A 27,439-nucleotide genomic window follows, 5' to 3' on the forward strand; every position below is an offset into this window, starting at 1 on the left:
TCCATGGCAAAACTCCCATGGAAAATTACATAGTGGAGGCAGAGTCTGGTTTTAATCCATAAAGGGCATAAATCACCTATTATTCCTAAATTCTTTGGAATAACGTGCTTTAGCCCCCTTTAGGCAGCACATAGAGCCCCTTTAGGCATCACATAGTTAGATCCCCCTTTAAGCAGCACATAGATTCCCCCATATTAGGCAGCACATAGTTAGAGCCCCCATTTAGGCTCACATAGGTAGAGCCTCCCTTTAGGCAGCACATAGAGCCCCTTTAGGCAGCACATAGTTAGATCCCCCCTTTAGGCATCAAATAGTTAGATTCCCCCTTTAAGCAGCACATAGATTCCCCCATGTTAGGCAGCACATAGATTCCCCCATATTAGGCAGAACATAGTTAGAGCCTCCCTTTAGGCAGCACATAGAGCCCCCTTTAGGCAGCACATATTTAGATCCCCCCCTTTAGGCAGCACAAAGATTCCCCCATATTAGGCAGCACATAGTTAAAGCCCCCCTTTAGGCAGCACTGGTTTTATTTTACAGCCAAAAAAGGTATTTTTTTATTTTTATTTGAACAACTATCACACCAAATGTGATTTGCACTAGTGTGACAATGAGCAAAAAAGTTTGCCGGCGGAGTAGTTAGTTGCTTGAAGGAAATTAAGTTTTACACCGGAGTACCACTTTTAACCAGTGGTCCCCTCCCAACCAGGGTGCCTCCAGCTGTTGCAAGACACACGGACTGAACTTATAGCCCTTTTAATACTGTAGTTAGTTGCTTGAAGGAACTTAAGTTTTACACTGGAGTACCCCTTTTAACCAGCGGTCCCCTCCCAACCAGGGTGCCTCCAACTGTTGCAAGACACACGGACTGATATTTGAGCCCTTAAAGCTCTGCTGTCCTTAAAGCAGATGTTAGACTAGTGCTTTAGGAGTAAAGTGGACCCTGAATACACCACCTAGCAGCAACCTTGCTATCGCTTTCCGTATTACAGCAGGAGCAGCTTCTCTGTCCCTCCACTTTCTAAGCCTGCAGCATGCCGAATGAAGGTAAAATGGTGTCCTTGCAGGAGGTAGGAGGGTCTGGAAGGGAGGGACTGCTGCTGATTGGCTGTAATGTGTCTGCTGACTCTGACTCACAGGGTCAAAGTTTACCGCAATGTTAACGTATAGGGGGCGAATCAAACTTCACATATGTTCGCCCGGCGATGCGAACGCGAACATGCTAAGTTCGCCGGGAACTGTTCGCCAGTGAACAATTCGCGACATCTCTAGTCTGCAGGTGTCCGCGGGTCCGTAGCACCTTTAGCTGCGTGACCCCAGCCCTACAGGGTCACTGTAGTCTGCCCCCAGCATTTTTTGGGGGCGCAGACCTATACATTTTTTTTTTAAAGTGAAGGTTTATTAACTTTTCCAGCGATTACAACAGATGCAAATAGGCGCAGACCCATTTTAATTTTTTTTGCTAAACATGTGGCCGGGCACTCTTAGCTATAAAAGAGCATTCCACCATCGTTAGCTAAAGCCCACCCGCCACTAATCATTCCCGTAGTACTGATCAGCGTTTTCTGTGGTGAAGGCACTTTTTTGGGGATTAAAGCATCTTTTTTATTTAATTTTTTGCACCAATTGGTGGTCCATGCCTCCAGTAGCAGGCCCGTGCTGTGTGGACGGACCGTATCTGTGTGTGCGGCCTGCCCCACCACTGCCAGTGATCTATCACTGATCGGCGGGTTTTTTTTTTTGTTCAGGTGGGTGCTTTTTTTGTGTTTTAATAATTTTTTTATATATTTTTCTTTTTTTTTTTTTTTTGTGTGGGGATCTGTGTATGTGCCACCAGCCACTGTTCTGGGCTGATCTTGGGCAGGTTAGGGTAAGAAGCAGCACACACACCAATAATGTTGTCCCCCCACATATATACACTTCACCCCCCATTAGAGTAGGGAAATGGCCAACAGGGAATTTTCAGTGGAGAAGGCATATGCCTTACTTGCCTCCGACTCTGAAAGCACCACATAGAATGAGGTAGATCCCACCTTCCTTATTTCCTCATCCTCTTCATCATCTTCTGATCATGAGCCACCAAGCCTCTGCTCCTTACTCTGTGCCCCATGCTAGTATGAGTCCCCCTGGCGCTTATACTAGTCAAGCCCATGATTCCTGGGTTTGTTGGCGACTCAGGAATCAAGATTGACATCGTCAGGTTCACTGAAATTGACTATTTCAGATTTTTTCAGAGACAACTTTGTCAGTCTGATGGTTGACCAGATAAACCTGTATGCCCAACAGTTTGTCACCGCAAACCCAGGCTTATTTTTAGCTAGACCCAATGAATGGTACCCAATCAATGCAGCCGAAATGAGGACCTTTTGAGGCCTCGTGCTGCATATGGGTCTAGTTAAAAAACCCAGTGTGAGGCAATACTGGAGTGGGGATATCATCTACCAGACCCCGCTCTACAGTATGACCATGGCACGTCCGCGGTTTGAGGCCATTCGTAAATGTTTGTATTATGCTGTCCCCTGTATGACCACCTGTATAAAACCTGTATAAAATCAGGCCGGTCATCAATCACTTCGGGGGCCAAATTTTGGGAGGCCTATGTCCCTGGGCGGGAGGTCGCTATTGATGAGTCTCTCATCAGCTTTAAGGGAAGACTCAGCTTCTGGCAATACATCCCAACGACGCGAGCGTGGTATGGCGTGAAGATGCATAAACTTTGCACGAGTACCTCAGGGTACACTTGCAAGTTTATGGTGTATGAGGGACGAGATTCCTGTATTGAACCCCCAGAATGTCCCCCCACTCTGGGTGTTAGTGGGAAAATCGTTTGGGGCCTTTTGCACGCATTGCTAGATGAAGGTTACCACCTTTATGTGGATAAATTTTATACTAGTATGCCTCTCTTCTCAGGGATCCATCGTTGCTTGTTTGACAGTCCGGATGAATCAAAGAGGCATTTCGCTACACCATCCCCTACATGTTCCTATCCCTCAGGGTGAGTCCAGTGCCTTTTCCCATGAAAACATGTTGCTAGTCAGGTATAGGGACAAGAGGGATGTCCTTATGCTCACCACAATTCATGGGAACGGCAGCACCCCTGTCCCTGTGCGAGGTACCGCGGGATCGGTCCTGAAGCCTGATTGTATTCTGGACTACAATCGGTATATGGGGGAAGTTGATCTTTCTGATCAAGTCATCAAGCCACATGATGCCATGCGGAAAGCACGAACATGGTACAAAAAACATCTACATGGTACAGATTGTCATGTATAACTGTTACGCCGAGCGCTCCGGGTCCCCGCTCCTCCCCGGAGCGCTCGCTACACTCTCGTTACTGCAGCGCTCCGGTCAGATCCACTGACCCGGGGCGCTGCGATACCGCCTCCAGCCGGGATGCGATTCGCGATGCGGGTGGCGCCCGCTCGCGATGCGCACCCCGGCTCCCGTACCTGACTCGCTCTCCGTCGGTCCTGTCCCGGCGCGCGCGGCCCCGCTCCCTAGGGCGCGCGCGCGCCGGGTCTTTGCGATTTAAAGGGCCACTGCGCCGCTGATTGGCGCAGTGGTTCTAATTAGTGTGTTCACCTGTGCACTCCTTATTTATACCTCACTTCCCCTGCACTCCCTCGCCGGATCTTGTTGCCATTGTGCCAGTGAAAGCGTTTCCTTGTGTGTTCCTAGCCTGTGTTCCAGACCTCCTGCCGTTGCCCCTGACTACGATCCTTGCTGCCTGCCCCGACCTTCTGCTACGTCCGACCTTGCTTCTGTCTACTCCCTTGTACCGCGCCTATCTTCAGCAGTCAGAGAGGTTGAGCCGTTGCTAGTGGATACGACCTGGTCACTACCGCCGCAGCAAGTCCATCCCGCTTTGCGGCGGGCTCTGGTGAAAACCAGTAGTGACTTAGAACCGATCCACTAGCACGGTCCACGCCAATCCCTCTCTGGCACAGAGGATCCACTACCTGCCAGCCGGCATCGTGACAGTAGATCCGGCCATGGATCCCGCTGAAGTTCCTCTGCCAGTTGTCGCCGACCTCACCACGGTGGTCGCCCAGCAGTCACAACAGGTAGCGCAACAAGGCCAACAGCTGTCTCAACTGACCGTGATGCTACAGCAGCTACTACCACAGCTTCAGCAATCATCTCCTCCGCCAGCTCCTGCACCTCCTCCGCAGCGAGTGGCCGCTTCTGGTCTACGACTATCCTTGCCGGATAAATTTGATGGGGACTCTAAATTCTGCCGTGGCTTTCTTTCCCAATGTTCCCTGCACTTGGAGATGATGTCGGACCAGTTTCCTACTGAAAGGTCTAAGGTGGCTTTCGTAGTCAGCCTTCTGTCTGGAAAAGCTCTGTCATGGGCCACACCGCTCTGGGACCGCAATGACCCCGTCACTGCCTCTATACACTCCTTCTTCTCGGAAATTCGAAGTGTCTTTGAGGAACCTGCCCGAGCCTCTTCTGCTGAGACTGCCCTGTTGAACCTGGTCCAGGGTAATTCTTCCGTTGGCGAGTACGCCGTACAATTCCGTACTCTTGCTTCAGAACTATCCTGGAATAATGAGGCCCTCTGCGCGACCTTTAAAAAAGGCCTATCCAGCAACATTAAAGATGTTCTGGCTGCACGAGAAATCCCTGCTAACCTACATGAACTCATTCGTCTAGCCACTCGCATTGACATGCGTTTTTCCGAAAGGCGTCAGGAGCTCCGCCAGGATATGGACTTTGTTCGCACGAGGCGTTTTTTCTCCCCGGCTCCTCTCTCCTCTGGTCCCCTGCAATCCGTTCCTGTGCCTCCCGCCGTGGAAGCTATGCAGGTCGATCGGTCTCGCCTGACACCTCAAGAGAGGACACGACGCCGCATGGAGAATCTCTGCCTGTACTGTGCCAGTACCGAACACTTCCTGAAGGATTGTCCTATCCGTCCTCCCCGCCTGGAAAGACGTACGCTGACTCCGCACAAAGGTGAGACAGTCCTTGATGTCAACTCTGCTTCTCCACGTCTTACTGTGCCTGTGCGGATATCTGCCTCTGCCTTCTTCTTCTCTACTATGGCCTTCTTGGATTCCGGATCTGCAGGAAATTTTATTTTGGCCTCTCTCGTCAACAGGTTCAACATCCCGGTGACCAGTCTCGCCAGACCCCTCTACATCAATTGTGTAAACAATGAAAGATTGGACTGTACCATACGTTTCCGCACGGAGCCCCTTCTAATGTGCATCGGACCTCATCACGAGAAAATTGAATTTTTGGTCCTCCCCAATTGCACTTCCGAAATTCTCCTTGGACTACCCTGGCTTCAACTCCATTCCCCAACCCTGGATTGGTCCACTGGGGAGATCAAGAGTTGGGGGCCCTCTTGTTTCAAGGACTGCCTAAAACCGGTTCCCAGTACCCCTTGCCGTGACTCTGTGGTTCCCCCTGTAACCGGTCTCCCTAAGGCCTATATGGACTTTGCGGATGTTTTTTGCAAAAAACAAGCTGAGACTCTACCTCCTCACAGGCCTTATGATTGTCCTATTGACCTCCTCCCGGGCACTACTCCACCCCGGGGCAGAATTTATCCTCTGTCCGCCCCAGAGACTCTTGCTATGTCTGAGTACATCCAGGAAAATTTAAAAAAGGGCTTTATTCGTAAATCCTCCTCTCCTGCCGGAGCCGGATTTTTCTTTGTGTCCAAAAAAGATGGCTCTCTACGTCCTTGCATAGACTACCGCGGTCTTTATAAAATCACGATAAAGAACCGCTACCCCCTACCTCTCATCTCTGAACTCTTTGATCGCCTCCAAGGTGCCCACATCTTTACCAAACTGGACTTAAGAGGTGCTTATAATCTCATCCGCATCAGAGAGGGGGATGAATGGAAAACGGCATTTAACACTAGAGATGGACACTTTGAGTATCTGGTCATGCCCTTTGGCCTGTGCAACGCCCCTGCCGTCTTCCAAGACTTTGTTAATGAAATTTTTCGTGATCTCTTATACTCCTGTGTTGTTGTATATCTGGACGATATCCTGATTTTTTCTGCCAACCTAGAAGAACACCGCCAGCATGTCCGCATGGTTCTTCAGAGACTTCGTGACAATCAACTTTATGCCAAGATAGAGAAATGTCTGTTTGAATGCCAATCTCTTCCTTTCCTAGGATACTTGGTCTCTGGCCAGGGACTACAAATGGATCCAGACAAACTCTCTGCCGTCTTAGATTGGCCACGCCCCTCCGGACTCCGGGCTATCCAACGTTTTTTGGGGTTCGCCAATTATTACAGGCAATTTATTCCACATTTTTCTACCGTTGTGGCTCCTATCGTGGCTTTAACCAAAAAAAATGCCAATCCCAAGTCATGGCCTCCTCAAGCGGAAGACGCCTTTAAACGGCTCAAGTCTGCCTTTTCTTCGGCTCCCGTGCTCTCCAGACCTGACCCATCTAAACCCTTCCTATTGGAGGTTGATGCCTCCTCAGTAGGAGCTGGAGCGGTCCTTCTACAAAAAAATTCTTCCGGGCATGCTGTTACTTGTGGTTTTTTTTCTAGGACCTTCTCTCCGGCGGAGAGGAACTACTCCATCGGGGATCGAGAGCTTCTAGCCATTAAATTAGCACTTGAGGAATGGAGGCATCTGCTGGAGGGATCAAGATTTCCAGTTATTATTTACACCGATCACAAGAACCTCTCCTATCTCCAGTCTGCCCAACGGCTGAATCCTCGCCAGGCCAGGTGGTCTCTGTTCTTTGCCCGATTTAATTTTGAAATTCACTTTCGGCCTGCCGATAAGAACATTAGGGCCGATGCTCTCTCTCGTTCCTCGGATGCCTCGGAAGTTGAACTCTCTCCGCAACACATCATTCCTCCTGACTGCCTGATCTCCACTTCTCCAGCCTCCATCAGGCAAACTCCTCCAGGAAAGACCTTCGTCTCTCCACGCCAACGCCTCGGAGTCCTCAAGTGGGGTCACTCCTCCCATCTCGCAGGTCATGCAGGCATCAAGAAATCTGTGCAACTCATCTCTCGCTTCTATTGGTGGCCGACTCTGGAGACGGATGTCGTGGACTTTGTGCGAGCCTGCACTGTCTGTGCCCGGGATAAGACTCCTCGCCAGAAGCCCGCTGGTTTTCTTCATCCTCTGCCTGTCCCCGAACAGCCTTGGTCTCTGATTGGTATGGATTTTATTACAGACTTACCCCCATCCCGTGGCAACACTGTTGTTTGGGTGGTCGTTGATCGATTCTCCAAAATGGCACATTTCATCCCTCTTCCTGGTCTTCCTTCAGCGCCTCAGTTGGCTAAACAATTTTTTGTACACATTTTTCGTCTTCACGGGTTGCCCACGCAGATCGTCTCGGATAGAGGCGTCCAATTCGTGTCAAAATTCTGGAGGGCTCTCTGTAAACAACTCAAGATTAAATTAAACTTTTCTTCTGCATATCATCCTCAATCCAATGGACAAGTAGAAAGAATTAACCAGGTCTTGGGTGATTATTTACGACATTTTGTTTCCTCCCGCCAGGATGATTGGGCAGATCTTCTACCATGGGCCGAATTCTCGTATAACTTCAGAGTCTCTGAATCTTCCTCCAAATCCCCATTTTTCGTGGTGTACGGCCGTCACCCTCTTCCTCCCCTCCCTACCCCCTTGCCCTCTGGTCTGCCCGCTGTGGATGAAATTTCTCGTGATCTTTCCATCATATGGAGAGAGACCCAAAATTCTCTCTTACAGGCTTCATCACGCATGAAGAAGTTTGCTGATAAGAAAAGAAGAGCTCCCCCCATTTTTTCTCCTGGAGACAAGGTATGGCTCTCCGCTAAATATGTCCGCTTCCGTGTCCCTAGCTACAAGTTGGGACCACGCTATCTTGGTCCTTTCAAAATTTTGTGCCAGATTAATCCTGTCTCTTACAAACTTCTTCTTCCTCCTTCTCTTCGTATTCCTAATGCCTTTCACGTTTCTCTTCTTAAACCACTTATCATCAACCGTTTCTCTCCCAAACTTGTTTCCCCCACTCCTGTTTCCGGCTCCTCGGACATCTTCTCCGTCAAAGAGATTCTGGCATCCAAGAAGGTCAGAGGGAAAACCTTTTTTTTAGTTGATTGGGAGGGTTGTGGTCCAGAAGAGAGATCCTGGGAACCTGAGGACAATATTCTAGACAAAAGTCTGCTCCTCAGGTTCTCAGGCTCTAAGAAGAGGGGGAGACCCAAGGGGGGGGGTACTGTTACGCCGAGCGCTCCGGGTCCCCGCTCCTCCCCGGAGCGCTCGCTACACTCTCGTTACTGCAGCGCTCCGGTCAGATCCACTGACCCGGGGCGCTGCGATACCGCCTCCAGCCGGGATGCGATTCGCGATGCGGGTGGCGCCCGCTCGCGATGCGCACCCCGGCTCCCGTACCTGACTCGCTCTCCGTCGGTCCTGTCCCGGCGCGCGCGGCCCCGCTCCCTAGGGCGCGCGCGCGCCGGGTCTTTGCGATTTAAAGGGCCACTGCGCCGCTGATTGGCGCAGTGGTTCTAATTAGTGTGTTCACCTGTGCACTCCTTATTTATACCTCACTTCCCCTGCACTCCCTCGCCGGATCTTGTTGCCATTGTGCAAGTGAAAGCGTTTCCTTGTGTGTTCCTAGCCTGTGTTCCAGACCTCCTGCCGTTGCCCCTGACTACGATCCTTGCTGCCTGCCCCGACCTTCTGCTACGTCCGACCTTGCTTCTGTCTACTCCCTTGTACCGCGCCTATCTTCAGCAGTCAGAGAGGTTGAGCCGTTGCTAGTGGATACGACCTGGTCACTACCGCCGCAGCAAGTCCATCCCGCTTTGCGGCGGGCTCTGGTGAAAACCAGTAGTGACTTAGAACCGATCCACTAGCACGGTCCACGCCAATCCCTCTCTGGCACAGAGGATCCACTACCTGCCAGCCGGCATCGTGACAATAACTCTTTTGTATGTTCCAGCACGTTGGCAATGCAGGGACATTCCTTCAATTTCAAGAGGAAGTTCTAAAGGCCCTCATCTTTGGTGGGCACCAAGGAGCGGGTCAGAGCACCTCTGGAACTATGGGCCCCTGGATTGTCCCCTGCCAACACTTTCAAGGTGAGGTCCCCCAGAAAAAATGCAGAGTGTGTCACAGGAGGAGGATTCGGAAGGACACCACCACTCAGTGTGACACTTGCCCTGATCATCCGGGCGTCTGCATTAAAAACTGCTTCAGGGAGTATCACACTTTCATGGAGCACAAAATTTTTAATCCTTTTCCCTAATTTTAATTCCCTAGAATTATACTCCAATGTACCAGTCCAGCGTACATTGTCTTCCAAATTTTAAAACCAAACCCCTCCCCCCCCCCCACTTAAAAAAAAAAACTCTTTCCCAATACCCCTGGTAATATCTTTTTTTTCCCCAAAAAAATGGGTCATGGGACACAGAGTCAACAGCATTGGGGGTTTGCACTTGCCTCAAATAGGGACGACCACACACATCACATTCCCAGAATGATGATTCAGAGCATGGGGTTTGGAGTGGGCATCATTTTTACTTTCGGCTATACTCTGGGTCATCATTCTGGGAATTGGCATATCAGTATTGTAATTGCAATTTTCATTCCCCCCCCTCCCCCCATAGTACACTTCATCAATTCCTGGAAAATAAATTTAGGGAACACCCATCTGTCCCTATACACCTTCCCTAGGGGGTGTACTGTTTGTAATAGGCTCACATGTGGGTGTTCCTTTCTTGTATTTTCCTCTGAATGTATGTAACTGTTAGGTCCGTAAGAAACATTGGCCTCATGAGCTCTGTCGTATTTTCAGGCAATAATTCGGAGTCACATGTTAGTTGTTACCAGAAAGATGAAGCAGAGCATAGGTTGAAAATTGCAATTTTCAAAAGCTGCCCTTCTTCCATTCCTGGAAAATAAATTTACGAAACACCCGTGTGTTCCAAATATCCTCATTACCCCTTATACCCATTCCTCAGGGTGAGTACTTTCTGTAATGGTGTCACATGTGGGTTTTTTATTTTTTTATTTTCCTCTGAATGTATGTAACCATCAACTTCTGATATGCCAAAGGCCTCAAATGCAAACAGACCTCTATGACTTCTGAGCCTTGTTGCGCGCCCGCCTAGCAAGTTACCCCATATGTGGATGTGTTTCCATAGTCAGGAGAAAAAGTCCTCCAATATTTGTAACCCAATTTCTCCAATTAACTCTTATGAAAATGTTAAAAATTGGGTAACCCCAGCATTTTAGTGTAAAAAACATTTTCAATTTACAACCTACTGTTCAAAAAAATCTGTGAGGTGTAAGTAATCACTGTACCCCATGTCACCTTTCTTGAGGGGTGTAGTTTCAAATTTGTGGTCACTTGCCAGATTTTTTTTTTAGATTTTATGTCAGAACATCAACCTTTGCAGGGCAAAGCACCACTTTAGGCCTCAAATCTAATCGGTGCTGTCTCACTCCTAAGCCCTTTTTTGCACCCGCATAGTGCTTTTCCGCCATATATGAGGTATATCCAGGCCCGTCGCTACAGGACAGGCAAACCAAGCAATTGCTTGGGGCCCCGAGTTGGCTGGGGGGCCCCGAGCAGAGCCAGTGCTTGCCCGTCCTGTAGCGACAGGGCAATCTGCCCCATCACCAGGGCCAGATTAACAATCGTGCTCTTGGAGCTTGTGCTCCGGGCCCCAGGCACCCAGTCAAACAAGAGGGCCCCCAAATGCCTGACATTTTTTTAAAATAAACTCATTTGCAGCTTTGGAGTTCTTCTCACCTCACCACAATCCCGCTCCCCCCACCTCCGCTGCACTTGGTATCTTCCCTCAGGCCGGACTCTTCTCTCAGCCGTCTGAGCAGGAGGAGGGGGAGGGGGGAGGAGAGAGCACAGAGCTGTGAAGAAAGGAGACCGCAGAGGCTGTACAACATGGGGCCTGACTATAGTAGGTGTCCCTGCATGCATATGGGTATAAGCGTGTGTGTGCGGATATATATATATATATATATATATATATATGTGTGTACATATGTGTATGTCTAGGTACTGTGCCTGTGTGTGTTACTACTGTGGATGACTATATGTAAAGTGTATGTGTGTATCTATATCAGTGTTTCCCAACCAGTGTGCCTCCAGTTATTGCAATACTACAACTCCAAGCATGCCCGGACAGCCAAAGGCTGTCTGGGCATGCTGTGAGTTGTAGTTTTGCAACCTCTGTAGGCATCCTGGTTGGGAAACACTGATCTATTCTATCTGTGTGTGTATGATGCATGTATTGTATGTAATGTGTACAGTATGTGTGTGTATAATGCATGTACAGTATGTACAGTACTGTGTACAGTGTGTTGTGTGTATGATGCATGTACAGTATGTAATGTGTACAGTGTGTGTATAATGCATGTACAGTATGTAATGTGTACAGTGTGTGTGTGTGTATGATGCATGTACAGTATGTAATGTGTACAGTATGTTGTGTGTGTATGATGCATGTATAGTATGTAATGTGTACAGTATGTGTTTATAATGCATGTACAGTATGTACAGTGTGTTTGTATGATGCATGTACAGTATGTAATGTGTACAGTATGTGTTTATAATGCATGTACAGTATGTACAGTGTGTTTGTATAATGCATGTACAGTATGTAATGTGTGTGTGTATATAATGCATGTACAGTATGTAATGTGTACAGTATGTGTGCTGTGTGTATGTAATGCATGTACAGTATGTAATGTGTACAGTGTGTGTGTTGTGTGTATGATGCATGTACACTATGTAATGGGTACAGTGTGTGTGTGTTGTGTGTATGATGCATGAATAGTATGTTATGTGTACAGTATGTGTGTGTGTATGATGCATGTACAGTATGTAATGTGTGCAGTATGTGTGTTGTGTATAATGCATGTACAGTATGTGATGTGTACAGTATGTGTTGTGTGTATTATGCATGTACAGTATGTAATGTGTACAGTATGTGTGTTGTGTGTATAATGCATGCACAGTATGTAATGTGTGCAGTATGTGTGCTGTGTGTATGAAGCATGCATGTACAGTATGTAATGAGTACAGTGTGTTGTTTGTGTATATAATGCATGTACAGTGTGTAATGTGTACAGTATGTGTGTGTATATGATGCATGTACAGTATGTAATGTGTGCAGTATGTGTGTGTATATGATGCATGTACAGTATGTAATATGTACAGTGTGTTGTGTGTGTATGAAGCATGTATGTACAGTATGTAATGTGTACAGTGTGTTGTGTGTGTATATAATGCATGCAGTGGCGGATCCAGGGCGGGGGGGGAACGGGTAAATTCCCCCCCCCAGATTAATTTCCCCAACACTTTTAAGGACATCCCATGCCCCTGTTAACCCACTGATGTCCCGTGCATGCGCCCATTTGAAAGCAACGCGGAGGAGTGGAGCAGCGAACAGGACATGCGCTGGCCAGCATGGTAAGTGACCAGCGGCACATCAGCTTCAGTGCTCCGACCACCGCTCCTCCAGTCCCGGGACCTACTGCTATGGTGGCCGGACCAGAGGAGCAGTGGTCGGAGCACTGAAGTAGGGCAGTAATCAGGCATACACTGTACACTGTATGGCTGGTGGCTGTATGTCTGTGGGAGAACATACTACACCTAATGTGGGGGGACTATACTGCACCTAATGTGGGGGAACTATACTGCACCTAATGTGGGGGAACTATGCTGCACCTAATGTGGGGGGACTATACTGCATCTAATGTGGGGGAACTATAGCCTAATGTGGGGAGAACTATACTGCACCTAATGTGGGGGGACTATACAGCACCTAATGTGGGGGAACTATAGCCTAATGTGAGGAGAACTATACTGCACCTAATGTGGGGAACTATACTGCACCTAATGTGGGGGAACTATAGCCTAATGTGGGGAGAACTATACTGCACCTAATGTGGGGGGACTATACAGCACCTAATGTGGGGGAACTATAGCCTAATGTGGGGAGAACTATACTGCACCTAATGTGGGGAACTATACTGCACCTAATGTGGGGTAAACTATACTGCCAACCTAATGTGGAGAACTATACTGCACCTAATGTGGGGAGAACTATACTGCACCTAATGTGGGGAACTATACTGCACCTAATGTTGGGGGACTATAATGCACCTAATGTGGGGGAGCCACAGCCTAATGTTGGGGACTGTACAGCACCTATTGTGGGGAACTATACTGCACCTAATGTGGGGAACTATACTGCACCTAATGTGGGGGACTATACTGCACCTAATTTGGGGAGCTATATTGGACCTAATGTGGGGAACTATACTGCACATAATGTGGGGACTATACTGCACCTAATGTGGGGGAACTATACTGCACCTAATGTGGGGGAACACTGCTAGCCTAATGTGGGGGGAACACTGATAGCCTAATGTGGGGATAACTCTGCTGCACCTAATGTGGGGATAACTCTGCTGCACCTAATGTGGGGGGAACTGTGCCGCACCTAACGTGGTGGGAACTGTGCCACACCTATCGTGGGGGGAACTGTGCCGCACCTAACGTGGGGGGAACTGTGCTGCACCTAATGTGGGGGCCTCGTATCAACGTTCGCTCACGTCGCGCTCCCAGAATTCAAGGGCTGGCATTAATACGTCCTGACGCCGGCCCTAGAGCGTGACGTGCGTGAACATCAGGGGGGGGGGGGCCTCCATGTCCATTTTGCTTGGGGCCCCCAAATTCCTTCAAACGGCCCTGGGTATATCCTTATTCTGGAGAAATTGGGCAACACATTTTGTGGAGCTTTTTTAGTCTTACTACTTGTGAAAAAAAAATTTGGTTAATACCAGCAATTTAGTAGTAACAATCAAATTTTTCACTTTTACGGCCCACTGTTCAAAAAACCTGTGAGGGGTAAGTACTCATTGTAACCCTTGTTACATTCCTGGAGGGATCTAGTTTCCCAAATGGTGTCACATGTGTGGGATTTCTGCTGTTCTGGCATCATAGAAGGTTTGAAAATGCACATGGCCCCCAACTTCAATTTCAGCAAAGTTCTCTCTCCAAAAGTCCAATGGCGCTCCTTCTGCTCTGTGACCTGTAGTGCGCCAGCAGAGCACTTAACATCCTCATATGGGGCATTTTATTAATCGTGAGAAATTGAGCTTCAAATTTTGGGTCCATTTTCTCCTTTTACCCCTTGTGAAAAAGAAAAATTTTGGGTAACACCATAGTTTTAGAGTTAAAAATCAAATGTTCCTTGAGGGGTGTAGTTTCCAAAATAGTATGCCATGTTTTTTTTTTGTGTTTTTTTTTTTTGTTTGCTGTTCTGGCACCCTGGGGACTTTCTAAATGCAACACGCCCCCCAAAAACCATTTCAGCAAAATTCTCTTTCAAAAAGCCAAAATTTGCTCTTTCTCTTCTGAGCATTGTAGTGCACCAGCAGAACACTTAACATCAACATTTGGGGCTTTTTTTGAATCGGGAGAAATTGGGCTTCTAATTTGTGGGTCCATTTTCTCCTATTACCCCTTGTGAAAAAAAAATTGGGGGTAACACCATAATTTTAGTGTTAAAAATCTTCCACACAACACAACTTCAACACAAAGTCGTCAAACACCTGTGAGGTGTTAAGGCTCACTATACCCCTTGTTATGTTCCTTGAGGGGTGTAGTTTCCAAAATAGTATGCCATGTGTTTTTTTTTGTTTGTTTGTTTGTTTTTGCTGTTCCGGCACCATGGGGATTCCTTAATGCAACATGGCCCCCAAAAACCATGACTGCAAAATTTATTTTCGAAAATCCCACAGTTGCTCTTTCCCTCTTGAGCCATGTTGTGAGCCCACAGAGCACTTTATGTATTTCCATACTCGAGAGAAATTGGGCTACAAATTTTGGGAAGCTTTTTTCCTTATACCACTTTTAAAAATGAAAAAAAAAATGGGGCTACAAGAACATGTTAGTGTAAAAAATGCAGATTTAGATTTTTCTCCTCCACTTTGCTACTATTCTTGTGAAACACCTAAAGGGTTAACAAACTTTCTGAATATAATTTTGAATACTTTGAGGAGTGTAGTTATGGTCATTTATGAGGTATTTCTCACAGAAAGGCCCCTCAAATCCACTTCAAACTAAAGTGGTCCCTGAAAAATTAAGATTGTGAAATGTTTGTGAAAATTTAGAAAATTGCTGCTATAGTATAAAGCCCTCTAATGTCTTTAAAAAGTAGAAACCTGTCAACTTTCTGATACCAACATAAAGTAAACATGTTCTATTTGTGAATCAATATAACATTTATTTGGAATATCCATTTTCTTTACAAGAAGAGAGTTTCAAAGTTGGAAAAACTTGATTTGTGGCCGCAACTGGCAGAGTTTGCCCTGGAAAAGCTGTCCTGCCCGGCCAATAGTGTGCCATCAGAGCGGGTGCTTAGTGCGGCGGGGCAATTGTCACCCCAAGGAGAACTCGTCTGTCCACGAAAAATGTGGAGAGACTGACCTTTGTGAAGATGAATCGGGCATGGATCAGCCAGAATTTCCATCCACCAATGCCTGATGCATCAGAGTAGATTGACCATGGCGCCACACTAACAATTCACAAATATAGAAAGTGGAAAACAAATTTAAGGCCACCATCATCGCCCTGTACTGGTATTGCCACCCACCACACCACTCTGTCACAGGGTCACTTTCAGGACTCCTGATGCTGCTGCCACCACCAGGCTTTGCCATTCAGCCACTATATGGTCTCCTCATGCTGTCACAAACTCCATGTTGTGTCATTCAGCCACTATATGGTCTCCTCATGCTTCAGCCACCTCCATGCTGTGCCAATCAGACACTATATGGTCTCCTCATGCTGCCACAAACTCCAGGCGGTCATTCAGCCACTATATGGTCTCCTCATACTGATGACACCTCCAGGCTCTGTCATTACGCTGCCATGTGACATGTGAATCCTTGTTAAATTTGATCCTTTGTACCCACACACCGGGCACGGGACACTAAAATTTGGGAGTGTTGGCTAAAATGTTAATTTCAAAATACTAAATTTCAATTTCAAAATTTTTAATTTCAAAATCTTAAATTTCAATGATCTCCTCATGCTTCTGTCAACTCCAGGCTGTGCCATTCAGACACTATATGGTCTCCTCATGCTTCAGCCACCTCCAGGCTGTGTCATTCTGACACTATATAGTCTCCTCATGCTTCAGCCACCTCCAGGCTGTGTCATTCAGACACTATATGGTCTCCTCATGCTTCAGCCAACTGCAGGCTGTGCCATTCAGACACTATATAGTCTCCTCATGCTTTCGCCACCTCTAGGCTGTGTCGTTCAACCAATATATGGTTTACTGATGCTGCTGGGCCTGGGACATTACCTACAAATATTTTATGGTAGTACTACCTAACATAATTCTTCAATTTAAAAATTAATCTTTTAAACTTAGGGATTGTTAAGCCCTAGTGTCTACTCATGCTGCTGCCTGCTCCAGGCTGTGTCATTCAGCAACTATATGGTTTAGTGATGCTGCTGGGCCTGGGACATTACCTTAAATTCCAATTCCAGGCTGTGTAATTCTGCCAGATTATGGTCTCCTCTTGCTGCTGCCCACTTTAGGCTCATTCATTGTGCCGCCATGTGACTATTTTTAGATTTTGTTTTGTAGTCATACAGTATTAGTTCAAAGTAAACACAGTGACATTAAACTTTGGAATCTAATATGAATCTTAAATTTAAATTTTTTTTAAATCGATGTAATCTTTTCAAGACTGAGACCCTATGGTAGTTGACACCATATTACCTGTGGAATTATAACAAGAATCCAATTAAACAGCTTGGAGCGATAACAATGGACCATAACTTATTAAATGAAACATTCGCACTTTCATAGTCAGGGGGGTGCTGAGAGGCAGGGGCTGGAACAGGTGGTATCTCGCCTGGCGGAGGACCGCCAGCTCAATGCTCACCAGAATGGGAACTCAAAAAATGTAAATAAATTCTAATTAAATTAAATAAAAAATTATATGAAAAAATCCTCTTCAATTTTGACACCATATGGTCTCCCTGCTGCCACATCGACGCTCTGCAGCAGTGATTCTAATAGCAATGCTTGTAATCTGCATGTCATACTGAATAACAACAACATTAGTTCACTAACACAGCACACCCCCTATGCGTGTTAGAACAAAGCAAACTGTTCTACACCCCTATTGAGGCTCTCTGTAGGCCAGGAATAGCCATTTTTAAAACAGATTATTCGCAAATAAATTCAACCCGTAATTTTTTCGGACAATTCGGCAAATCGGCTGAATCAAATTTTTCAAAAGTTTGCTCATCTCTAATCATCCTCACTAAGTAGTGGAACTGAACCCAGAGCATAAGATACTTCTGTGGGGGGAGGGAACCGCATAGGACAGAGGCAATGGGAGGAAAGGGACTGCTCTCGGGCCATGCCAACTGAGGGTTGCGTCTGAGGAACCCACCAACTGTTGACTGGGGGTATCAGATGTCACTTGTGATGAAGTGGATGACCGTTTTAACCAATCGATGACGGCAGATGGGTTGCTGGTCAAGACACGACCGCTAGCTGATACCGGGAGCTCAGGCATCTCACTGTGACTCCTGCTGCCACTCGCCCCTAGTCTGCTGCGACCTCTGCTTGATAAATTTTGGCCTCTGCCACTCCTCTGTGCACGTCCTGGCACTTCTCTGCCTGACATATTTAGTGTGTATCTGAGGGGAATACAATACGCTCCACTGCGCTTAATACAGTATTTGTCTACAAACCAGCAGGTGTGCACTTTTGGCTGGCCTTTAACATTATCTAGGCCCTTAAGACTTTAACAGGAACAAAATGGTACATCACTTAGATGTACATATGTGGTATGCACTTATGAGGTGAGGACAATGTGCTCCAGTACGCTTAAAAGAGTATTTGTCCACAACACCAGCAGGTGTGTACTTTTGGCTGGCCTTTCAAAGTATCTAGGCTCTTAAGACGTTAACAGGAACAAAATGGAACACCACTTAGATGTACACTGCTCAACCTAACTGGCTGGCTACTATTGCGCTGCAGCACACAGTCGTTGTGTACTACACCCAAAATGGCACTTTCTCTCTCAATCTCACTCCCTTCCCTTTCTGTGCTTCTAGGCTGGATTTGGGCTTGAGGTGAATCACTGCTGTAAAAAAGCTTTACTGTGCAACACACTGCTCTCTGTCCCTCTCTGCAATAGAACACTGATGTGACTGGGAGGTGAATTGCTGCTGTAAAAATGCTTTTCTGTGCAACACACACTGCTCTCTGTCCCTCTCTATCTGCAATAGAACGATGATGTGACTAGGAGGTAAATCGCTGCTGTAAAAATGCTTTTCTGTGCAACACACACTGCTGCCTGTCCCTCTCTCTCTCTCTGTAATAGAACGCTGATGTGACTGGCCGCAAGATGGCTGCCAATTATATAGGGCTGTGACATCACAGGGGTGGCTGGCTGCTGATAGGCTGCATGCTGCATGTGATTCAGGGTCATCCCCCGACCCATGTTCCCACCTTCCCAGGATTCCTTGCCCCATGTCCTCACATGTGGATCCGTCATTTTAGGTGCCCTGGAGCATTCGTTGCGTATCAAATTTTTCCTGAAATTCCTAACAAATTTGGATTTGTCAAATTTGATTCGCCATTTGTAGGTGCTGTATTTAATAATGTATTTTTTAGCAGTAATAATTGATTATTAATTAATATTATTCTATTTCACATTTAGTTTGATGCTTAGGACCATACTGTATGTGCATTCCTAATTATCGCTTGTAGTAGTAGATCCTGGGGAGTGTTAAGTCTTTCTAGAAAGAACCTTAGTTATGCTTGTGATTCAGCATCTCCCACTCTTTAGTACTGAATCATCTTTGACTTTTTATAATATTCTGTCATTTACTTATGTAAATGCTAAATATAATTGAAGTATGCTGAACAAAAATTTGATATATATCAGAACTTTTTTCTTAGCCCACACAATATATGTAGTAGTGCCAACCAAATACCACCATGTAGCACACATAACAGTAAAACAAAATGCCTCAGTAAAGCACAGCATTCCTTCTCAGTAATTTCAAAACCCCAATTATATACCAAAGTATGACATAAAATACATAAAGACATAAAATACTTTTCCTGAAGCCCCCAATTCCAGAATGCAACACAAAATACCTAACCAGAAGTGCAAGATACTTAAGCATGCAAATTTTACAATTTCCCCACTTATTCTTGGGCCACTATTAAAACCTGGCACACTCGAATATGCAACTAAACAATGGCCCTGATTTATTACAATGTTTAAGAGAAAAAAAATTGAGAGATTTTTCCCATAACAACCAATCACAGCTCAGCTTTCACTTTACCAGAGCTAATTAAATGGGTACTCTGGTGAAAAACATTTTTTTTTATTTTTTTTAAATCAATTGGTGGCAGAAATTTAAGCAGATTTGTAAATTACTTCTATTTAAAAATCTTAACCCTTCCAGTACTTATCAGCTGCCATATGCTCCACATGAAGTTCATTTCTTTTTTAATGTATTTTCTGTCTGACCACAGTGCTCTCTGCTGACACCTTTGTCTGTTTCATGAACTGTCCAGAGCAGGAGCAAATCCCCATAGCAAACCTATCCTGCTCTGGACAGTTCCTGACATGGACAGAGGTGTCAGCAAAGAGCACTGTGGTCAGACGGAAAATAAATCCAAAAATAAATGAACTTCCTGTGGAGCATATGGTAGCTGATAAGTACTGGAAGGGTTAACATTTTAAATATAAATAATTTACAAATCTGTTAAATGTTCAGGCACCAGATGATTTTAAAAAAAACTTGTTTTTCACCGGGGTACCCCTTTAAGATTGGTTGTTATGGGCAAAATCTCTGTTGTTCTCTCATACATTTTTATAAATCAGGGCCAATTGGGGAGATTTATCAAAACCTGTCTAGAGTAAAAGTTGCTGAGTTGCCCATAGCAACCAATCAGATCTCTTCTTTCATTTTCATAGGCCTTTTGAAAAATGAAAGAAGCAATCTGGGCCACTCAGCAACTTTTCCTCTGGACAGGTTTTGGTAAATCTCCCCCAATGTGTTTTTTTTTAAATGTGACCCAGCTATTCATGTGCCACTACTAAAATCTGGCACACTTGAATATGCGATTAAACAATGGCTTTGTAAAAGTTACTCAAAATCTTTGTTTTAAACCTCTTCCCCACCAATATGTGTATCACAAACCACAATCCTTGTTTTCTTGGCTTTTACCCTTAAGTGTACCACAAACAAAAAACATCACACTTAACAATAGCACAGATTTTGCTGCGAAAGAAAAATAAGGCAGCACACTGGCCCTGATTTACTATGGTAAACCCAATCTGTTTTGTTGGGTTGTGTAACAAAATGGGGTTTATTTACTAACATGATCCCGACTCTTTTTTGTCAGGTTTTGCGCCCAAATTGTGTCGCACGTCCCTTGCGACACAATTTGCGACCAAAAAAAAACAAAACCCTCCATTTTACAAGAAAAACCCGAAAAGGGGGAGTGACCACTGGATAAAGTGGGCGTGGTCCCGACAAAAGGTGCGTGGTCCTGACAGTTTTTAAAAAATCCCAACATATTTACTAAGGTTTCCACAAAAAAAAGTGTTGTATTTGAGCTGAGAAAAACCCGACAGATCAGAACAGTTGTAAAAAAAGCAAAATGTAGGTAAAAGTGCAAAATGTAGGGAAACCTTAGTAAATACCTTGGAAAAATACCTGTCGGAAATCAAAACCCACAAAGAAACCTACACTCCACTCTTAGGAAATAAACCCCAATGGCCCTCATTTACTAAGAAAATCGGGTTGTAAGTCTATCTTGCTTTCTTACCCGACTGCTTTTTTCCCCTGGTATTTATTATTATGTCGCATCCTGTTTGTCGCACGTGGGTTTTGTTGGTTTTGGTTTCCAACTCCTTGGAAACCTTAATAAATACGTGGGAAAGCTCAGAAATGTCGGGTAACGCCCCTTTTTCGGGTTTGGGAGAATCCACATCGGGTCCGTCGGGAAAAAATGTCGCATGGTGTCGCAGACTGGCGCACGATGTCTGCGACATGGCGCAGACAAAGATGCGACAAAAAAAAACGAAAAAAGAGGTCGGGTTTAGAATAATAAATGAGAGCCAATGTGTCAAATTGTACCACAAATTGTGTCTGCACCTGAATTGCACCATAAATTCAAAAAACCCAACCAACTCTCCACTTTATTTAGAAAACCCGAAAAGGGGCATGGCTGCCTGAAATGTGGTGGATTTGAGCTCTGAAAAACCCCACAGCTCAGAGCAGGTGTAAAAAAAAATAAAAAAAACACAGGGAACGTAGGGAAAAGTGCAAAATGTAGGAAAACATTAGTAAATATTGTGGAAAAATGCAAAACCCACAAAGAAAACTCCACTCCACTATTAGTAAATCAGGGCCATTATCTCCACTCTGCTTTCCCTATACACTGCTTTAGAATATAGTAGTAGAGCGGGCCCACTCTTATCTGGGCTGTACACAATGCACACTATGTCCCTCACACAGATATTGCTCCCTAACAAAACAAATATAACACAATGTCCTCAGTTTGCTAAATTTGCCTTCTACACATTACTTTGAAATATAAACTCACTGGTCAATTCATTAGGTACCATAGACCAGACAGCAGGATCTGGACTCCTGAACTCCACAGCACACAAAAAATTGACCCCCGCCAATCTGATAGAGTATTGAGATTGTCAAAGGTGCTATAGGACCTTGTATCTCTGCAAAGAAGGGGGGGGGGGGCATCAAAATACTATAAACAGGTATGTGTTCAAATCCCCCCTACTCAGAATCTATAGAGCTAAGTATTTTTTAAGAGTGATCCCAGGTCCTCTTTAAGTGACTTTGAGTGATTCAGAAACTGCTAATCTAATGGTATTTTCCCCACACAACCATCTCTAGGGTATACAGACGATTGTCCTAAAATCCAGAGAGTGGCAGCTGTGTGGATGAAAAGGACTTGTTGATATCAGAGGTCAGAGGAAGATGGGCAAACTGGTTTGAGATGATAGAAAGGTAAAATTAACTCAAATAACCACTTGCTACAACCACGGTATGCAGAATACCATCTCTGAATGTACAACACATTGAACTTTGAAGCAGATTGGCTACAGCAGCAGAAGACCACACTGTGGGCCACTTCTGTCTGCTAAAAGCAGGAAACTGAGGCTACAATTCGCACAGGCTAAACAAAGTGGAAAATAAAAGACTGGAAGAACAATGCCTGGTCTGTTGAGTCTCGATTCTAGCTGCTACATTCACATGGGAGGGTCAAAATTTAGCGTAAACAACATGAAAGCATGGCTGCATCCTGCATCCTCTCATTTGGGCCCCTTAGTACCAATTAAGCATCAATGAAATGCAACAGCCTACCAATCTGCACAATAGCAAATGCCTTTAAAAAGACTAGGTACACAACATCCACAGCCCTCATAGACCCCTACTGTGTTATGAGGTTAAATGCCTGTACTATACACTTACTTTTCTCCAACTCCATAGCTGTCCAGAGCAGATGTTGCAGACACAATGCAGATAACCAAGGGAGAACCTAAAATAAAAAGTAGTCAAGTTATCATAAATTATCAAAATGATTTAATTATAATATATTTTTACCCTCAAGAACATTGAATTCCATAGTTTAATAGTAACTACTGTATTTTACTAATGATATTACATTGTCAAAAATGGAGTGACAGGGTAACATTAATTATGCCATTACTGAGTGTATGACAGAGAGGAAAAGTTGTGTTCCAGATGACATAACTATGAAGTATAAAACTTACATCTAAACCACCAGAACAAAATGACTGATGCAAAAAAATATTGAAATGCAGCACATGTAGGACTTAAAGGAGAAGTGTCATGGAAGAAAACATCCCGTATGCAAAGGATAGGGGATAAGTTTTAGATTTGGGGGGGGGGGGGGGGGTTCTGACCAATCTACAGTTTGAAGCCCTGGTTCTCCTTCACAGCGACCCCTGCCCGAATCGGGGGCCGCCACGTCCCCTCCCTATTGCGCTATGGGAGAGCAGTTCGGCTCTCCCATAGAGCTATATACAGGGGGCGTGGCGGCCTCTGCTTCGGGCAGAGGTAGTGACACGCCCAGTGCTTGAACCCCTCGCAATCTAGAACTTATTCCCTGTCCTTTGGAATGTTATACCAATGACATCCTTATCCACATCTGTCTTTGAGGCATTAAATGTATCATCCTAGAGAATTGCAGTATTAAGTGCCGAGCAGATTAACCTTCTTCATGGTAGTGATGATTGTTATTTTACTCTAGAAACTTGTTTTAGCCCACGGTCTTTGGGATAAATGATGGTGACAAACATACTCAATCTTAGGCTTTTGCTAGTATTCAATGCAGCACTTTATAATATATATTTTCCCACAATGAATAGTTTTCATTTGCTGAGGTCTTCTTTAAATGGTATTGATGTAGCACTTTACACTGAATTTTAACAAAGAAAGTCCGCACACTAATAATCTGGGAGGGGTCTTTGATATTTTAAAGGGATTTTGTCAACTCTCTTGGGTGCAGACCCCATTGGATAGCTGTTGACAGGGTATTAAATGGGCACTGTGATATATAAAAACTTTTTATATGTTGTAAATCTTGGCAAAACAATAGTTTTTCTGATATACTTCTTTAAAAATAAATAAATAAATCACATTTTATTAAAGAAAACACCCTTCAAAAATCCTACCACTAGGGGTCCCCATACCTTCTGGGACACTTATGAGTCCCACAGCAGCATGAGCATGTCCACAGGTCATAGACATGAGATGGCTGATTGACAAGGCTGCAAGAGGAACAGGAGTAAGGGAGGGGGAGGAGCCATAACAGTGCAGGCAAGAGAGGGACATGCCTCCCTCCCTTTGGAAGGATAAAATAGACATTGAGCAGCTGTAATATGCCATTTTTTAGTGAAATACTAGTGATAGAGACAAAAAATTTTTTATTTCATCACGCCCGCTCCTCCTATTAATTGACACACAATGCTCGACTGCCAGTGGCCTCCCTGTGTAGATAGCCAACATACACACTGTCAGTTTTGTAGTGCACATTTGATGAGTCTAAGGTTGGGAATCCTTCACAGACTTACCCCACATGCGCTGCAGGCCTGACAGTGGTGGCACTGTGTGTCAAGCAACAGAACAAGTTGTGATTGATATTATTGCCTAGCCTATAGGATTGGCAGAGCTACAGTAGTTGTCAGATATATTTGGTATCTGCAACAAGAGCAGTTAAAAGTTTGGTAGTTTTATAGCATCTTAAATGCTTTAAAACCACAGCAGTGTTTCCTTGTTTGGGAAACACTGCTGTAGGGTATTTTGGTGGCAGATGCATATCCCCAAAATAGTCCTCAAATGCGCATGGCGCTTTCTCGCTTTGTGAGCCCTCTCGTATTTCAAGGCAACAGTTTAGTGCCACATATGGGGTATTTCCGTACACAATTTCTCCCGAGTACGAAAATACCCCATATGTGGCACTAAACTGTTGCCTTGAAATACGAGAGGGCTCCAAAGCGAGAGAGCGCCATGCACATTTGAGGACTATTTTGGGGATATGCATCCGCCACCAAAATACCCTACAGCAGTGTTTCCCAAACAGGGTGCATCCAGCTGTTGCTAAACTCCCAGCATGCCTTGACAGTGGCTGTCCGGCATTACTGGGAGTTGGTGTTTTTCAACAGCTGGAGGCTCTGTTTTGGAAACAGTGCCGTGCAAGACTTTTTTTTTTTTTTTTTGGGGGGGGGGAGGATTGATTGCGTAAGGGTATATCTATATGTAGTTTTTTACTTTTTATTTTGTGTAGTGTAATGTAGTGTTTTTAGGGTACATTCACACAGGCGGGGGTTTACAGTGAGTTTCTCGCTGGGAGTTTGAGCTACGACATAAAATTTGCAAACCTTCAGCTGTTGCAAAACTACAACTCCCAGCATGCACTGACAGACCATACGTGTTGGGAGTTGTAGTTTTGCAACAGCTGGAGGCACACTGGTTGCGAAACACTGAGTTAGGGCACAAACTCTGTTTCACAACCAATGTGTCTCCAGCTGTTGCAAAACTGCAACACTTAGCAGGCATTGACAGTCAAAGGGCATACTGAGAGTTGTAATTTTGCAACAGCTGGAGGCGCAATGCTACAACTCCCAGCATGCCCTTTGGTCGTCTGTGCATGCTGGGAGTTGTAGTTATGCAACAGCTGGATGCACACTTTTTCATAGTAAAAATGTGCCTCCAGCTGTTGCATAACTACAGCCCCCAGCATGCATAGACTATCAAAGGGCATGCTGGGAGTTGTAGTTGCTGAGAGTTGTTGCTAAGCAACAGCATCAGGGACCACCACCGCTGTTGCCACCGCTCCTGCCGCCGGGACTGCCGCCACTTCTGAGGGGACCTCTGCCTGACCAGGGAGAGGTAGGAGACCCCCGCCGGCCCCAATCACCGCCCCGATCACCGCCCAGCAGGGCAGTGATTGGTCGGTCTTTCCGACCGATTAATCACGTAACCGCGAGGTGGTACCCGTGCCACCTCACTCCTGCTGGGTAAGGGTGAATGGGATTGTCTCGGACAGCCCCATTCACCCTTTTTTTTCAGGTCACCGGGTCACCAGAGACCCGTTTGACCGGGAATTACTGCAAATCACTGGTCTGAATTGACCCCATTGTCTCAGGACCCTTGAAATTACCACGGGCATACAGGTACACCCTGGCTCCTTAAGTCGGGGCGTACCTTTATGCCCTGGGTCCCTAATTGGTTATAATCTGAGTCTGCCTTCCACACATTGCCTGTGCTAGAGGTTCTTCTTTGCACTGGGTATGTATGTGCCATGTTACTGTGTATCCTGCACTTATTACTTTGGGTTGTGACCTGACTGTCCGTTTGCCTTCTGATTCTGTACTGCACATCTATCTTGATTTTGAATTGGCTTGCCTGGCTTCTCTTTATCTGTCTGTTTGTTCCTTCCTTTGTTTTTGTTTTTATTGGTCTGTGTCTGTTTAACCTTTGGGTCCTGACCTGCTCCCTGACTTCTGTACTGTGTTTGTGTTACTGTTTTTGATATTGTTACACCCTGTATTTTACTGGGACTGTTGCCAAGTTGGGAGTCCATTGTTTAGGACGGATCATTCTTGTGGGTAAGCTTGGGGCTGCACAGGTGGACAATTTTACATTATTCTCTATGTGAGAGTATTTCCATACCTGTGACTTTGAAGTGTCAAATAGGATACAAAGTGAAGATCCTAAGGTTACCAATTATTGTACCTACAGTAATTCTCATCATTACTGAATCAAGCTAAAATCATTCAAGAAGAAAAATGCAATTCTAAAGTTAAAAAGGTTGCAGACCTTTTTTGTAACACCTTATATATATTTTACCTGAATCACATAACACAATACAAACTTGTGGAATGTACTATGCCCTCTATTTCACCTGCTTCACAGTAATCATCAGCTTTCCCTAACGTGTTATGGCTGTGCAGCAGGAATACAACTCTTAAAATCCAGGTTTCCATAGTAGGGCTTCTGTAAACACTATAACTACTTACATTAGATTTCTGTACAATTATATGAGTTAAAGGGGTACTCCGGCCCTAATACATCTTATCCCCTATCCAAAGGATAGGGGATAAGATGTATGATTGCGGGGGTCCCGCCTCTGGGGACTCCCACAATCTGTCATTCCACACCCAATTTGTGAGCTCTCTGCAGTGCTGGAGGCTCCGAGTGTGAAGCCTGAAGACCACAGGGCCAGAGTATCGTGACGTCACGACTCTGCCCCTGTGTGATATCACACCCCTCCCCCTAAATGCAATGCAAGGAGGGGGGACGTGTAGGCCCGCATCATACATCTTATCCCCTAACCTTTGGATAGGGGATAAGATGTATTAGGGCCGGAGTACCCCTTTAATGTAGTAGAGCACTGTGTGTTATAGCAGAGCTTTCATGCTTCATGATTTTCCCAAAAGTTAGGAACCTAATGCAACTACCACTCAAAGAAAAATGCACTGGAAAAGCCAACGCACACCACAAAGAGTACTCCACCTGTTTTTTCTATTTACTTTCCTTTGTCATTAAAACTTTATTTTCTATATCCATCACATATACACTTAAAGGGGTTCTCCAGCATTTAAAACATATTCCATGTTTACAGGATAGGAAATTAGTGTCTGATCGCTGGGGATCACACCACTGGGATGTCTGCTCTCCCTGCTGCATGAAGAGATGAAAGTGGAACATGCTTAATGCATTGTCTATGGGAGAACCGAAGTGCTGTAGTACTCCTTTAAAGGAAATCTGCAGCAAAAGACAACTTATCCCTTCTCCACAGGATAGGGGATAAGTGTTTGATTGCGGGGATCTCACCGCTGGGAACCCCCCCGCAATCTCCTGCATG

General features: G+C 45.3%; 1 protein-coding gene across 1 annotated transcript in view; it reads right to left on the reverse strand.

Moving 5' to 3' along the window:
* Nucleotides 1-27,439, reverse strand: part of ADGRD1 (adhesion G protein-coupled receptor D1) — a 919,695-nt gene that overhangs the window by 156,286 nt on the left and 735,970 nt on the right. The window contains exon 21 of the mRNA XM_056533246.1: nt 22,519-22,585. Coding sequence (XP_056389221.1) covers nt 22,519-22,585 — 67 coding nt within the window. The remainder of the gene's footprint in view (nt 1-22,518; nt 22,586-27,439) is intronic.

Source organism: Hyla sarda, chromosome 1 (assembly GCF_029499605.1).
Source record: "Hyla sarda isolate aHylSar1 chromosome 1, aHylSar1.hap1, whole genome shotgun sequence".
Lineage (NCBI taxonomy): Eukaryota > Metazoa > Chordata > Amphibia > Anura > Hylidae > Hyla > Hyla sarda.